General features: G+C 48.4%; 1 protein-coding gene across 2 annotated transcripts; it reads left to right on the top strand.

The window, feature by feature from the left end:
- The first annotated feature begins 2798 nt into the window (after positions 1–2798).
- ZSCAN9 (zinc finger and SCAN domain containing 9) lies at positions 2799–14162 on the top strand. 2 transcript variants are annotated; one of them, XM_045800645.2, is made up of 5 exons: positions 2799–2917; positions 4033–4643; positions 4806–4953; positions 9434–9564; positions 9787–14162. In XM_045800645.2, exons 2-5 carry the CDS (start codon positions 4224–4226, stop codon positions 10048–10050), a joined length of 963 nt encoding a protein of 320 aa, XP_045656601.1. In that variant the 5' UTR covers positions 2799–2917; positions 4033–4223; the 3' UTR covers positions 10051–14162. The 2 variants fall into 2 exon arrangements, with proteins under 2 accessions (XP_045656601.1, XP_045656600.1); XM_045800644.2 differs by having other exon boundaries at positions 9434–14162.
- The last annotated feature ends 1537 nt before the right edge of the window (positions 14163–15699 follow it).

The raw sequence follows: 15699 nt of genomic DNA, 5'->3' as shown, positions 1-15699 counted from the left end.
CAAATAAGTAAAATCTAAAAAAGAAAGAAAGAAAGAAAGAAAGAAAGAAAGAAAGAAAGAAAGAAAGAAAGAAAGAAAGGAAGAAAGGAAGGAAAAAAGAAAGAAAGAAAGAGAGAGACAGAGAGAAAGAAAGAGAGAAAGAAAGGGAGAAGAGAGGAAGGAAAGGAAGGAAGGAAGGAAGGAAGGGAGGAAGAAATGGTACTGGGACATCTGGGTAAATAACAACAACAAAAAAAAATTCAGTGTGATCCACACCACATCTTACAACTGTATCAGTTCCAGGTGGTTCAAAATTTTAGGAAAAAAATAAAACCATAAAAGTACTAGAGGAAACCACATGAGAATTTTCTTTTAGTTTTGGCACAAGGGTGGCTTTCTTATGACAGAAAGCATACAAGATTAGTAAATTTAACTAAAAAATTAAAAATTTCTGTGTAACTAAAGCCACCATAAAGAATGTAGAATGGAAAAATTCCAAATGATCACAAAGGGCTAATTTCCCTAATATATGATGATTATGATTATACACAAATAGGCAAAAGGGAAAGGATGTGAATAGAAAGGAATCGTACGTAAATATTAATTTATTCAATTTTTTAATATTTAAAGAAACTAATTAGTACTAATTAATAATAAGGTAACATTTTTTTTTTTGCCTATCAGGTTGGCAAAAATCAAAAAAATTTGGTGAAGATTTGGGGTGGCATCACTTTTAGGTATCGTTAGAGAGTTGTAGATTGTTTTTAAAAGATTTTATTTACTTATTTGAGAGAGAGAGTGAGAGAGAGAGCACGAGCAGGGTGAGGGGCAGAGGAAGAAGCCATCTCCCCACTGGCAGGGAGCCCCCTTCGGGCTGGATCCCAAGCCCCTGGATCATGACCTGAGCTGAAGGCAGATGCTTAACTGACTGAGCCACCAGGTGCTGGAGAGTTGTAGATTTTTTTTTTAAAAATGTATTTATTTATTTATTTATTTGAGGGGGGTAGGGTGGGCAGAAGAGGCAGAGGGAGAGAATCTCTAGCAGACTCCCCGCTGAGTGGGGAGCCAGACTCAAGGCTCCAGGCGGGGCTCCACAGAGGGCTCCATCTCATAACCCGGAGATCATGACCTGAGCTGAAACCAAGAAGTGGGCGCTCAACTGATTGAGCGACCCAGGCACCCTAGAGTTGTAGATTTGTATAACTACTTATTTTTTATTTATTAAAAAATTTTAATTCTGTTATAGTTAACATAGTTGTATTAGTTTCAGTTGTATTTTATAACTACTTTGGAGAACAATTTAGTAGTGTATATCAATTTTGTAAACGCATATATTCTTTGACTCAGAAATTCTATTTTTAGGAATTTATCCTAGAGATTTACTAACGTGTAAGATGTTGTATGTAGGAAACTATTTAGTTCAGCATTGTTTATAAATAGAAAATAATTGGCAATAGCATAATTGTTCATCAGTAGAGGACTGGGTAAATAAATTTGTAAATAAATAATGGAATATTTTGCAACTGTCAAAAATAAAAAGGGAGATCTGTCCAGCTCTGGGAAAATCTTCAAGATTTATTGTTAAACGAGCAGTATAGGAACTCCACGCGTCATTTTCTCCTATTCGTGTACAATAATGGGGAGAAGATATGTATACACATGCTTCTTTATGCATAAAATCTCTCCGAAAGTCTACAATAAGAAATCAAAAGTTTTGACTGTTTCTACGGAATGAAATTAGGTGGCTGGGGGGTAGGAGTAGGGTGAAGATTTTCAATTAAAATTTTTTTATTTTGAAAATGTTTAAATATATAAAGAGAAAGACTAGTACATATCCACTATCCCTTATCCCGTTTAAAAAATCCATAAAATTCTGAAAACTTAAAACTGTCAAATCTTCATCTTCATCTGGGGCAAATCTCTGTTGTTCTGTTTTTAGAGACTCCGGCTCTGGGAACAGGTGGCCTGCGCGGGCAGGCGGGCACTAACCCGGGAGGGCCTGGGCGCCGTAGCCTATTGACCCGCCCACCGCGAGGGCTGTGCCACCGCCGCCTCCCGGCCGGCGCGCACCCAAAACTCCAAATCAGTTAGAGCTGGCGGGGTGGTGGGAGCGGGGCCTCCAACCGGCAGAGGGTGGGGGCTGTACACATGTCGGGGGGCACCCCCAGTGATTTCTAACCACTGGACGCAGAGCAGCCGGGGCAGGGCCGGGCTCGGCGTCTGACAGGCAGCTCTGGGTCTGGTCCACCCATTGCTGGGCTCAGAAGTTGTAAACGCGACGCGTGGTCTTCATGTCACAGAAGGCCCCCTTGCCCACGGTCTTGGGGCGCCCACGGTGGTGACGCGGCGCAGCTGGTGCTCGGGCTTGGCTAGCACGAAGGCCCCTTCTTGTTCGGGGCGCCCCGCGGGACTGTGTCACTCTCGGTTCTGGAGCGCGCGCTAGGGCCTGTCTGCGAGGCGCTGAGGCTCGGAGTGGAGCCCACGGGGTATCCTGCAGGATGGGATTTCCCTTTTGGTTTGTTCTGGCATTGTCCGAGATTTTCAAAAAATCATAGGTAATGTAGTCCCTTAAAACAATGTTTTTAAAAATAAGCATTTTCAAGTTAATAGCCGAGGCTGCACGCGTTTCTTCCGTTGAAAACATCTTCACTGCGCGCCCGCGCGCGAAATTCCAACCACGTGCTTCGCCGCGGGAGGCGGGAGGCGGGAGGCGGGAGGCGGGAGGCGGGAGACGAGACGCGGGATCCTAGAGCGGCCCGGAAGTGCTCCCTCCCCGAGCGCCCCGCGCGGCGGGCGGCCTCCTCGCTGAGGCGCATTGTTCCGGCTGGCGCGCTCCCGCCGACGCCGCGCTGCGGCTCTCCGCCTCCCGGCCTCGTTCGGCTCGCGTGAGTCGGCGCCGGACCCCGGGGCGGGCGTGGCTGGGAGAGGGCCGTGGAAGGTGAGCCTCCGCCCGCGGACGTCGCGCGGTGAGGGCGCGGGAGGACTGCGAGGTTGGACGGCCGCCCCCGGGGAGTAGCGGCCGTTGGTGGGACTGGGCAGGAAACGCCTGGAGTCTGACAGCCTCGGGGACGGGGAAGTTAAGCACGGAGTTCAGCCCCTCAGGTTTTGGTTCTGAGAGCGGGTTAAGGGGCTGTGAGCGGACTGGCTTTCGGGGGCAGGATCCTGGAGCCCTGACGTACGCGCACTCACGGGGACCCTGTTGCCGATGGGTGCTCCGGGGCTCCCTGTCCGTCACCCACCCGTGCCCAGGTGCCCGCCCCCTGCGCGTCCACCGTAGCGCCTGTCCAGCGGGAATGCGGCTTCGGGGCTGCACTTCCTGACATGGTGCGGACGTACAGGCCTCCTGGGTCGCAGGCACTGCCTGGGCTTCTGTGGATTCTGAGGCCTGTCCTCCCAAAGAACTTGACCTTAGGCAACTTACGTAACTTCCCCTGACCTCTGTTTTTTATCTCCGGCCGTTGTTATCCAACCTCAGAGGGTCCTCTGAGCATTAACTGTGGTCCTGTATTGAAAGCTTGAGTCCCAGGAAAGTAAGTTCATTAATCAAAGACAAGAACAGTTTCTATCCAATAGTCTAAGTTGACTTTTACATAATGAGTCTGAGCCTTTTAACAATTCTGAGTGAACTGTGTGGCCCCTAACTTCTCCATGAGCGCCCTAAGGTATTTTTATTGCTATTTCTTCACATTGAGAGACAGATTGAAAGAAGATAAAAAAACTGGCTGAAGGTCACACAATTAGTAAATGTTAGAGCCAAAATAAAACCCGGTTCCGAGTGACTTGAAAGTGTATGGTTTTTGCACATTATGACCTTATATTTCCCATTTTTCCCGTCCTTTGGTCCCCAAGAGACTTGACTCAGTAAAGAGCCTTGGAACCTGTGACAGTTGCTTATATAATCAATGCCTATCATTAGTTATTGCCATTTTTTCTATGTAAACGTCGATTTTTAATGTTTAGGAGGGAACCTTCCAAGGTGTTGCTAAAACGCAGCTCCAGCTGGAGGGTGTTTTTTTTTTTTTTTTTTTAAGATTTTATTTATTTATGTGACAGAGAGACAGCCAGCGAGAGAGGGAACACTGCAGGGGAGAGGGAGAGGAAGAAGCAGGCTCCCAGCCAAGGAGCCCGATGTGGGACTCGATCCTGGAACACCGGGATCATGCCCTGAGCCCAAGGCAGACGCTTAACGACTGCGCCACCCAGGCGCCCCTGGAGGGTGTTTTTTTAAACTCTTCAGGGACAAGATGAATACAGATTCAGAGGAGCCTTTACCCCTGGATGTGCGAGGTCCTGAGATTTGGGAAGAACTTCTGACAGTCAAAGTGGAGATGGAAAGTCGCCTCCGAGCTCAGGAATCCAGGCTGAAACGTAGTAATCCCCTAGCGAGGGAAATTTTCCGAAGGCGCTTTCGACAGCTGTGCTACCAGGAGACCCCTGGACCCAGGGAGGCCCTTACCCGACTCCAGGAGCTTTGCCGCCAGTGGCTGAGGCCACATGTGAGCACAAAGGAGCAGATCGTGGAGCTGCTGGTGCTGGAGCAGTTCCTGACCATCCTGCCCGAGGAGCTGCAGGCCTGGGTGCGGGAGCACTGTCCAGAGAGTGGGGAAGAGGCTGTGATTTTGCTGGAGGATCTGGAGAGAGAGCTTGATGAACCACAACATGAGGTAGGAAGGGAGATTTGCCGGGAAGAAGTATATGTGCGTGATCCTTGAATCCTTTGTTTTGTATCCCCTTGACTAACTCTAACCCTGCTTCCTGCTTCTTCCAGGGAAGTGTTTCTTTAGACAGTTTTGTCTTCAGAAGTCACATCTCATCTCTGTTTCCAGATGGTAGCCCACACGCAGGGGCAAGAAGTCCCATCTGAGGAGACAGTACCTCTGGGAGCACAGACATCACTGAGCCTCCAGTCCCGGCCTGAGGAACCCCAGCTCACCCGTGGCACTGCTCAGCAGCCTCACCCTATTGGAGAGACAGGTGAGGGACAGGATTTTTCTGGTGCTGAACATATTCCCCCCCCGCCCCCCGCCCCGGTCAAGGAAAAACAAATATAAAGCCTAGACCTGGGGAGCCAGGGGATCAGAAGTCCCTTTGCCAGGTGACAGCAATGCTCCCTGCTTCCGAGTGCGCTCACTGTGTCCCCTTGCCCCATGCTCAGGCTATACCCCCACCTCCCATTCTGGAGGGAGGCTCTCTGGTCTCCTGGTACATGGCACCTCAGGGAGACTTTCAGGAATCACTGTGGGGAGCAGCTTTAGAGAATCGGTGTGATAGACAAGGTTCAGATCCTGGCTTTGCCTTTGGAAGCTGCTGTACGTGGGCAGGCACCTAACCATTTGCTCAGTTCCCTCATCTCCAGATGGGATTGATCATAGTATTGCCTTAGTTTGCTTGGGCTCTCCTAATAAACCAGCACACACTGAGGGGCTCACACAGCAGACATTTATTTGTCTTCTCACAGCTCTGGAGGCTGAATGTCCAAGAGCAAGGGGCCTGCACGGTGGGTTTTTGGTGAGACCTGTCTTCCTGGCTTGCTGACGGCCACCTTCTTGCTTTGTTCTCACATGTGCCTTTCTCTGTGCACTTGCCTGTTGGGCAGGGGAGAGAGAGTGAGGGGGAGAGAGAGAAAGCTCTAGTGTCTCTTCCCCTTATAAGGACATCAGTCCTATTGGATTAGGGCCCCACTCTTAATTACCTGAATTACCTTCCTAATAAGGCCCTGTTTCTAAATACAGTCAGGGCTTCAACATGTGACGGGGGAGGGGAGATGATACAATTCAGTTGAGCAAGTGCGCCCCACAGAAGGTGGTTGTGAGCCCTGAACACAAACAGCTGACAGAAAGCACTTGGCAGGCTGTCCCTCCAGGCCCACCCTTGCCAGTCTGGCTGACGTCTGCCGGGGAAAGCTGGGAAAGCAGGGAAAGCAGTGAACATGCTCAGCAGGTGGCAGACTGGATGGGGGAGTCCAGTGGAACCAGCCTTTGCCACTTCCTGGCAGGTGACTGTGGCCCGTCCAGTCTTGAGCACATGGGGCCAAGCCGGCTGCCTTCCTGTCTTGGCTGTCCCCGCCACAGCTGGCCCAGCTTCCATCTGATTTCGCACACCAGACATCATCACCTCTTATGGCCGGTTTAGCCGTCTTAACAGTTGATGTGCAGTGTGTCTGCTGTTCCCATTTTCACACCATCCCCATGTGGATCAAAGCCGCGACTTCCCTTGCTGCTCTGCCTCCTGCCTCTGTTTATTTTGTCTGCCCTAGCAATCGTACGGTTATCCTGGATTTCTGCCACTTGGAACACATCTCTTGACCTAAATTAAAAAGATATTTTTGAGTGACTTCTGTTGCTCTGCAGACCTTCTTCTGGCTCCTGAGACCTCATCAGATTAAAAGTCCTTTGGTTTCTGGGCCCCTGGGTGGTCAGTCCTTTAAGCGTCTGATTTTTGATTTCGGCTCAGGTCATGATCTCAGGGCTTCTTACTCAGTGTGGAGTCTGCTGGAGATTTTCTCTCTCTCCGTCTGCCCTTCCCCACACTTTTGCACTCTCTCTCTCTTTCTATAAGATAAATATGTCTTTTAAAAAATCCTTTGGTTTCATTTTCCTCCTTCATGAACATCTTTGTAGTCTGTCCTTTTGTTTCTTCCTCATCTCCCTATGAACTTGAAGTTTTTATTTTCCAGCCATCTTTTCCTTTCTTCAGCCTTCCAAACTGCATCTAGAACCGTACTGGGAACCCCTTCTTTCAGGAAGCACATCTGAGCAAGTCTTTCCTCCTGTTCATCCAGTTGGTCCCTCCCTCCCTTCATGCAGTCATCCATTAAGCATTTCTATGGCCACAGGAGAGTATCCTGAGGGCATCTACAAATCCATTCTCTTATGGGACTATCACTGCCGGTGTGTGTCTTCAGGAAAAGCCAGTTTTGCACAGCGATTTAGTAAGTGTTTGAAATTACAAGGACCCAATCCAAGTTCCAGCTTTTCAAATTTTTTTAAACTAAGCAACATTTAAGGTTACTTTGTATCACTGGTTTTGAATTTTCTTTTAGAACTGCTGATGATAAAAAGTCCATATAGTATGGAAGTTTATATAGTAAAACATGAAAGTTCTCCAAAGTTTATTCCACTGCTGTCAGATTGCTGGTCTTTTCCAGACTTTCTCTACACGTCTCGCTATTCACTTCTTTCAAGAGGTGCTGTAGTAACATCAGGGCCTTTTGTGGTGCGTTAGTTTGATGACGTACGTGACAGTGCTTTGTGAGTCACAAAAGGCTGTGCAAGTGGTAATAGAAGGTGAGAAATGTCCTTGTTTTTATATTCTACCCAGTTCTCGTGTACATTTCAACTATAAGTGTGAATTTGGGGCAGAAGGGCAGTACTGATCCCACTCGTGGCCTGTTTCTTTTCTGCAGACGCATTTCTGTTTTCCAAACCCATTGTCATCCCCCAGCTAGAAGGAGTGGGAGAACACGGTCTAACAACAGAGGAGTCCGCAGAGGCTCCTGTTTAGGTGTGTGAGGGACAGTACAGTCAGGTGTGGGAGAAAGAGCTGGATGTTTGGTAAAAAAAGGAAGGCTGGAGGCTGTTCTCCTTGGGCTCTCTGGTTTGCAGGGTGGAAATCTGTTGGTTCACAGGCTCCTTGGGAGCTTCCCAGGTGTAAGCTGAAACCAGCCCCCTCGTGTGGGGGGAAGGGAGAGACCGAAGACAGCAGGTAGATGGGGGTTTTATTTTTTTTTAATTAAAAAAATTTTTTTTTAAAAAGATTTTATTTATTTATTTGCCAGAGATAGAGACAGCCAGCGAGAGAGGGAGCACAGGCAGGGGGAGTGGGAGAAGACGAAGCAGGCTCCCAGCGGAGGAGCCGGATGCGGGGCTTGATCCCAGGACTCTGAGCCGAAGGCAGATGCTTAATGACTGAGCCACCCAGGCGCCCCTAGATGGTGGTTTTAATAAGCAAAGGAGGCTTACACGGGAGGCCCTTCCTGGGTGGTGGCAAAGTGAGTAGATCTCCACACCCACCTGCCAAATCATAAAAGTTTATACAGAGGCCTTACCTGCTTCAGTCGTGTGTATTGTCCAGATGGTGTTGTCCCCCTGTCACTGTCACTGGCCTTGGGGCGGCTCCTGGAGTGGGGCAGGCAAGTGTAACTCACATTCCAGGGACAGAGGAGGGGGTGAGGAACTTCCAGTGGTCAGGGTCCAGCTCATGGGTCACTTGGCAGTCATGTCTTCGTGATGGCTTCCCCCAGTAGTCCTACCCGCAGAGACGGAGACATCCTGAGGATACCACAGGACTGCTCCGTAATGTTTAGACAGTTTGGGTCTGTTTGTTTCCATTCTTGCCTTCAACTCCTACAGGCCTGATGGGGTTGGTTGGACAACTATCCAGTATGGGCTGGTTCTGTTGGGAGTGTTTGTCTCAGGTGCCCGTCCCTGGGCCATCATTTGAGGCCATAGTAGTAGGATTGGTTTCAGTGCTTTCTTTTATTCATTCAACAAATACTTATTAAAAACTGCCTTGTGCCAGTCATGATTCAAGGAACAAAAGATCCCGCTGTCATAGAGATTAGATTGTGGCAAGGGGGAGACAAACAGGGAGGTTGATGCAGGGTGTTAGAAGGTGGTAAGCTGTGGAATGGGGTGGAACGGGAGCAGGGAGGGAGACTGTTAGTACGGTGGGTGGCGAGCTGATTGCAGTAGTAAGTAGAAGTAAGGAAGTGGGAGCTGAACGAAAACTTGAAGGAATGAGGGAGGGAGACTTGCTGTCATCTGAGCGGAGCCAGCAAAGGCCCTATGCAGGGAGTACACCTGTGGTAGTGCTGATTTCACAGTTGTTGAGTACTCCCGACGCCCCTGGAATGGCAGGATTGAACACTGACCCCATGAAGGAATGAATGAGTACATGGGGTGACTTCCCCTGCTCACTTCGAGCCACCCCACCTCAAAAGGAGGGAATTTTGGTTTTTTTTTTTAAGATTTATTTACTTGTTTTCTAGAGAGCATGTGTGCGAATGGGGGTAGGGGCAGAGGGACAGAGAGACCCTGTGAGGTCAAGCAGACTCTGTGCTGAACGTAGAGCCTGATGCAGGGCTCGATTCCAGGACCCCGAGATCATGACCTTGACTGAGCTACCCAGGCGCCCCGTGGTGAGGGAGTTCTAAGGGAGAACTAAGAGAAGCCACCCTGATCTTGACCCACCCCTCCCCACGAAGACGTAGAAGGAATTCTTTCTAGGCCCAGGCCACATAAGGTCGGGCTGAGCTGCATTTTGCCGAAGAGGCCAGACTTCCTTGTTACCTGGAGGAAGGTGTTACCACACTGACCCTGCTGTTTCTAACCTCCTCTCTGCTCTGTGATGTGGCGTCATACCAGGTTAGAAGCACCCTGTCCTTCTGTGCACGCAGTGACCCTCCCATAGACTCAGGGAACAAGTGACATTTGCCTGGTCTTTTCTGTTTCAGATGGAATGACCAGGGCTGAGGACAGAGAGCTGGTGCTGAGGAAAGACTGTCCTAAGATAGCGGAGTCCCATGGGGAGATATTTGATGGACAGACCTGGGAGGAATCCCCCCAGGATCCCGGACATGGAGAGGTTGGTGACCCTGAGGGTTGGGCAGCAGGGCGCTGGGGCAGTCCCCCAGGGGAGGGACGGCACAAGTGTGATGTGTGTGGGAAGAGCTTTGCCCAGAGTTCAGGCCTTGTTCGCCATCAGAGAATCCACACTGGAGAGAGACCCTATGAGTGTAATGAGTGTGGGAAGACCTTTAGTCGGAGCTCTGGTCTTTTCAATCACCGGGGGATCCACAACATACAGAAACGGTACCGTTGTGCGGAGTGCGGGAAGGCCTTCAGTCAGAGTGCGGGTCTGATCCAGCATCAGAGAACCCACAGGGGAGAGAGGCCCCATCAGTGCGGCCAGTGCGGGAAGAGCTACAGTCGGCGGTCGTTCCTCATCGAGCACCAGAGGAGCCACACGGGCGAGCGGCCTCACCAGTGCAGCAAGTGTGGGAAGAGCTTCAACCGCCACTGCAACCTCATCCGCCATCAGAAGACCCACGTGGCAGCAGCGCTGGTCTAATCGTCACTGGGTACAGGTTTCCTGGATCACTGGCCAAGTCCCCTGGGGGAGGCTAAGCTAGAAAACGTCTTTCCTCACGTCCCCACTACGTGTGATTTGGAACAAGTACTGATCTGCGGTCTGGGCACATCCGAAGAGGAAGGTGCGGGTGTTGGAGCTGCTGCTTTGCGTTTGGTTCCTTTCCTGCGTCCCCACCCCTCGGAGGTGCTCACTTTGAGACGGCTGCTGGACCGTCCCAGGCCTGTCGTAAACAGCGCTGTGGGGCCGCGTGCCTGCGGGTCTGTATCTGCGTGGAATTCCCTAAGAGCACACAGAGCTCTGCTGACGGTTTGCAGGAAATGGGTCTGTGGCGTCCTGTGACCAGCACCTCCAGGCCACCCCCTTCCCCTCTCGCTGCTTCCCCGGTACCCGCGGGGCACTTCCTCGGGACAGCGACCCGCGCTGTTTGCAGACTGCTTCCGTTTCCAGAAGCCCAGCTGGCAGGAAAGTGGCGCCATCATTTCCCGTGTGACAGACGAGGAAGACGTGAGGAGTCAGGGTCTGAAACCTGGACTTTTGTTGTGGAATAATTTAAGCTCGTAGAAACGATAGAGTTTTCATATGCTCTTCACCCCCGATCCGTGTTTTTGGTTAAAGCCCCAGCTTTGGGCTTCACACCCCAGGGGTTTGTGCTGCTGTCCTGCTTCACTGGGATTGTCAGGCTGTGTCCGTGGAGCTCGGAGCTCCGTCACCCGCCGGCCACCTCGTGCTCGTCCGTCAGGTCCGCAGCTTTGCAGGCCGTCTGTGTCCTGAGTCCTAGGCCACCCCAGGGAGTTGGGTCACCAGCCACAAGAAGGCGCTTGTATTTTTATTTATTTAAAAATTTTATTTATTTGGACTGAGCCCAAGGCAGCTGCTTAACCGACTGAGCAACCCAGGTGCCTCCACAGCCCCTTCTTGATCCAAGTCTCCCTCTTTTTTTTCTCATTTCTCTACTGAATGGGTGGCCCAGAAAGTTGGATTTTAAGTCAAGGTATCATCAACTGTTTCCCATCGCAGAGATAAATTACCGAATGCAAGCATTACCTACAAATTACACACAACGCCATTTTGAGGCAGGGCATCCATTTCCCTCGCTGTTGGGGAAAGTTCTAGTGCTGCCAGAAGCCCAAGATGAATTTCTGCATCACAGTAGGCTTAAACATAGGCCCTGGCATGAAATACAGAGATGGTCTGAAGATTGACTGTTGCTGATTACATTAGGAGTCCCCTGTCTTGTGTGAGTTCAGATTCAAAAGTTCAACTCTGAAAGTTGGCTGTCCTCATCCCTTGTTGTTTCTCCAAACCATGTGGTGCACTGGGGACACTGAGGACTCGGAGCCAGGTCCCTGGGGTGGAGTCCCTGCCCAGTGAATTCTGCAGGGTGGGGCCTTTGATAAATCACGTGGAGTGGATTTCCGAGAAGCAGAGCCTGGGTTGGGATTCAGGGTCAGGGGATTTACTGCGGAGGAGTAACCGCAGGGCATGGGGGAGGCAGGACATGGAGGAGGAGAGGGCTGAGCAAGATGCAGTCTCACAGTTAAGCTTTAGCCTAATTTGGAGGAAGGGCGTCTGGAACAAAATGCCCTCGACGCAAGGGGCCAGCCTTGTTTCTCCTCACTCAGCACTCATGGACCGAGGGCAGCCCCGGGGAGTCGGGCAGCTGCCCTTGTCCAAGGCCAACTCTGCAGAGAAGCGATGGGTTTGAGCCTTTAGCAGCCAGCGCTCACAGGGGCCAGGAGAGGGGTGCCCTGGCTGGGTGCGGGGCAGGATGCAGGACCATGGGCATCTCTCACCGCGCTCGGCCTCTTAGGCCTGTTCCTGCACCTGCCTGCCCCCTTTGCACGGTTGTTCCGAGGAGTAGCAGATAGCAGTGATTCAGAAGGACACGGTGATCTCTAAAATACACATCAAGTGAAGAGAAGGGGACGTTACTACTAAATTTGAATATGATCTATAACAAGACAAAGGGAGGGTTGCACAGCAGTGAGAGACCTCCTAGGTTAGTGTTCGTGGGACTTTTTCTTTTACCTCAATTCTTTAAAAAAGTATATTACAGACTGGTGTCATGTGGGCTTTAGAAATAAATTAATATTTGGATCAGGGGCAGAGAGTAAGTTAATATTAAAAAGGGACGATGTGTCCTGAGTGGAATTCGTGTTTTCCCTGAACTGAGCGTTTAGTTGACGTGTAACATAAATTTGCTCTGCCACAGTCTCTCCACTAAACCAGTTTAGGAGTTCTCCCCTCCCAGTGGCTTTCCTCTCCTGCTCAATCCCCTGGCCTGGTGGGCTGGTGCAAGGCTCAGGCTCCATCATGGCACAGGGCAGGCAGGCAGGTCACACAGCAGCCGTGTATCTCCCACAGTTCTGGAGACAGGGAGGTCAGCATCAGGGCACCAGCTGAGGCTTAGGTGGCTGCGCCTTCCTTTGTGCTCACATGACCTGTCTTGTGTGTGCCTGGGGGAGGTGGGGAGGAAGGGAGAGAGACAGACAGACAGATAAACTGAGGGTCAGAGACAGACAGGCAGACAGACACAGAAAGCAAGCTTCTTAAAAGAGCATTAATCCCCACCCTCATTCTGACCCTAATTACCTCCCAAAGGCCCCATTTCCAAATACCATCACATTGTGGGGGTTAATTTTAACGTATGCGTGTAAAGGGGGGGACACACACATATTCTGTCCATAACACCACCCCACTGCCTCCAGTGGCTGCTCTCAACACATCTCCATCTGTTTCTTCAGCTCTGCCTGAGAACTAAACACCTGTATCTTTATATAATCCTGTTACTGTGAATAAGGTGTTTTATTTCTTCCTTTGCTCATTTCTCTAATTGTGATGCACTAGCCAATCTCTCCAGCACAGTGTGCAGCAGAAGTCATACTAATAGTCATCCTTGTCTTATTCCTAATTTTGAATGGATGTATCTAATGATTTGGCAAAAAATCACATTTTCTGTGTGTTTCTGATAATTATGCTCATAACATTGAGAGTTTTCTCTCTTTTGCAAGAATTCATTGTCGCGAATGATTTCTTCTAGAGAATATTAGCTTAGTATTTCTTTCCTGTCCTTTTCTTTTTAAAAAATTATTTCCTTTGATATCCTGTATACAGAATTGGATTAATTATAATCCTTGGTATGATTCATGACACACTGTCATCATTGGTCCATGAATACCATGCTTTTGATTATTAGTTTGGTAACTTAGGTAATTTAGTACTTAGCGCTCATTAATGTGTCATTAAACACAAAACAAAAGATCTTGAAAAACACCTGTATGGCCAATCACTTGGCACCCCTCATCTTTGCCACCCGAATTTCCGAATTAAAGGACATCATCTCGAATCCTGATTTTATAATTTCTTGTTTTCCTATTTATATACTTTTATTGCATATAGTTGCATTCCTAAAAACTATAATTTTTAATTGAGTTTAATAACTCTTTATAAAATTTTCTGTGTTCAATCTTATCTTTTAACTCATCAATTTAATCCAATTGTGTTTATTTTGATTATCAGTTTATTGCTACCACCCAGTTTTGTCTAATTTATTTTCCATGATCTTTCTTTAATTTTTTCTCAGTTCCTGTTTTATGTTGGCTAATTTTCTTCTCTTTCCCCCATTTACACGTTTGAAAATTACACATTCTTCATCTTTCGTTTTACTGGTGGCACACAAAATTTCAGTATGCCCACCTGACTTGTGAGATTATGAAACTAATCCCTGTGTGTGCCCTTCTGCGTGATACTGCACTAAACTTGAATGCCTCCAACTGTTGATTAGTATTGTAGTTACACTTGACCTCAAGTTGACCTTGTCATAATTATTACTGGGTTTTTATACTCAATGACTGATTAGATTTTCAGGTATGTGTTTTAACACATTGGTTTTACTCACTGAGGCTTTCTTGGAGACTCGTTTTTCTTGTCACTGGAGCATGCCTTTCTGTGATTTGGCATTGGCCAGTTCCCTTGGCTTTGTGTGAACATGTTTTGATTTTACTCTCCCCCTTGAATGTTGGTTTCCGTGTATTTGCACTGAGAGAACCCTCATGAACTCAGTCTGCTGGGAAAGCTAAAAATTTTTTTTTCACCACTTTGAAGTGCTCCTCCAATTTGAGATTTAGATCATCCGTCAGTTCTTGCAATTCTCAGTCCACGTCTCCCTCAAAGTTCTCTTGGCTCTCCTGTTACTTGTGTGGATTGGGCTTTCTCATGCTGTTGGCCAGGTCTCTTCCTCCCATTGTGTTTTGCTGATCTTCATCTCTCTGTGGAATATGTCTATCTTATTCTCCATGAGCTTTATTCAATATGTTGTTCATTTAACATGTGAGATTTTCATCTCAATGCCCATATATTTCATTTCCTAATGTTTCATTTGATTCTTTTGCAGATCGGTCTGCTCTTCTCAGTTTATATCCTGTTCTTCCATTTATGGCTTCTAGATGTCTAAAAAATATTTAAATGTTCTAAATACATCTTACTGTTTCCTTCAGATCATTATGTTATCTTGTGGCAGTGCCCTGTGTTCTAGGGCATGGAAGTGTCACTATGGGGTGGTTCTTTTTTTGAAGATTTTATTTATTTATTTATTTATTTGTTTGTTTATTTATTTATTTAGGGGGGGAGAGAGCATGAGCAGGGGGAGGGGGAGGGGCAAAGGGAGAGGGAGAAGCAGGCCCCCCGCTGAGCAGGGAGCCTGATGCAGGGCTCAGTCCCAGGACCCCGAGATCATGGCCTGAGCCCTGAGCAGAAGGCAGAGGATTTACCGACTGAGCCACCCAGGTGCCCCTGTTTGTTGTGGTTTTAACATAGATCCCCAGATTCCCTTACACTCCCACCTTCCAAACACAGAATCTAATTCCATTCTCCTTGAGTGTGAGCTGAATTTATCCTCTGGTTCAAAGATTCCTTCCTCATCTGTGCCCAGTTTTCCAAGAAGCCCATCAAAGGCATTCTTCATTTCTGTTACAGTGCTTTTCATGTCTAGCATTTCTTTTTTGGTTCTTTCCTAGGATTTCTATCTGTCTGCTGACATTGCCAATGCACCTGTTGCACACTGCTTTATCTGTTAGAGCCCTTAGCATATTCTTCATAGTTATTTTAAATTCATGGTCTGATTATTTCAGCATTCCTTCCATGTGTTCTGATGCCTGTGCTGTCTTTTCAAATTGTGTTTTTTGCCTTCTGGTATGTCTTGTAATTTTTTTCTTGAAAGCGAGACAAGATGTACTAAGTAGAAGGAAGTGCTTTCAAAGAGACTTTAGCAATGTGGTGGCAAGGTGTGGGAAGCATTCTGTTATTATTATTAATTAATTAATTAATTTGTCTTAGAGTGTGCACACATGAGCAGAGTGGGGGAGAGTTGGGGGGAGGTGCAGAGAGAGAATCCCAAGCAGACTCTACCCTCAGCACAGAGCCTTAGTTGGGGGCTCAGTCCCATGGCCCTGAGATCATGACCTGAGTCAAATCAAGAGTGGGGCACTTAACCAGCTGAGCCACCCAGGTGCCCCAAAAGCATTCTGTTATTAAAAACAAGACAGGGGTGACTGGACAGGCTAGAGCTTGCTGAATTGGGGATTTCTCTTCCCCCAGGTCAGTGAGGATCTGATAGCACCCCAGCAGGTT

This window comes from Ursus americanus, chromosome 32 (genome assembly GCF_024610735.1).
Source record: "Ursus americanus isolate L20-20 chromosome 32, mUrsAme1.1.p, whole genome shotgun sequence".
Taxonomy (NCBI): Eukaryota; Metazoa; Chordata; class Mammalia; order Carnivora; family Ursidae; genus Ursus; species Ursus americanus.
This window is presented reverse-complemented; position numbering and strand designations above follow the sequence as displayed.

Coding starts and splice junctions, on each gene's coding strand:
- ZSCAN9 (XM_045800644.2), top strand. CDS start 4,224: ATGAATACAGATTCAGAGGAGCCTTTACCCCTGGATGTGCGAGGTCCT. Junction 4,644..4,805: donor TTGATGAACCACAACATGAG/GTAGGAAGGGAG, acceptor CTCTGTTTCCAG/ATGGTAGCCCACACGCAGGG. Junction 4,954..9,433: donor TCACCCTATTGGAGAGACAG/GTGAGGGACAGG, acceptor TTTCTGTTTCAG/ATGGAATGACCAGGGCTGAG.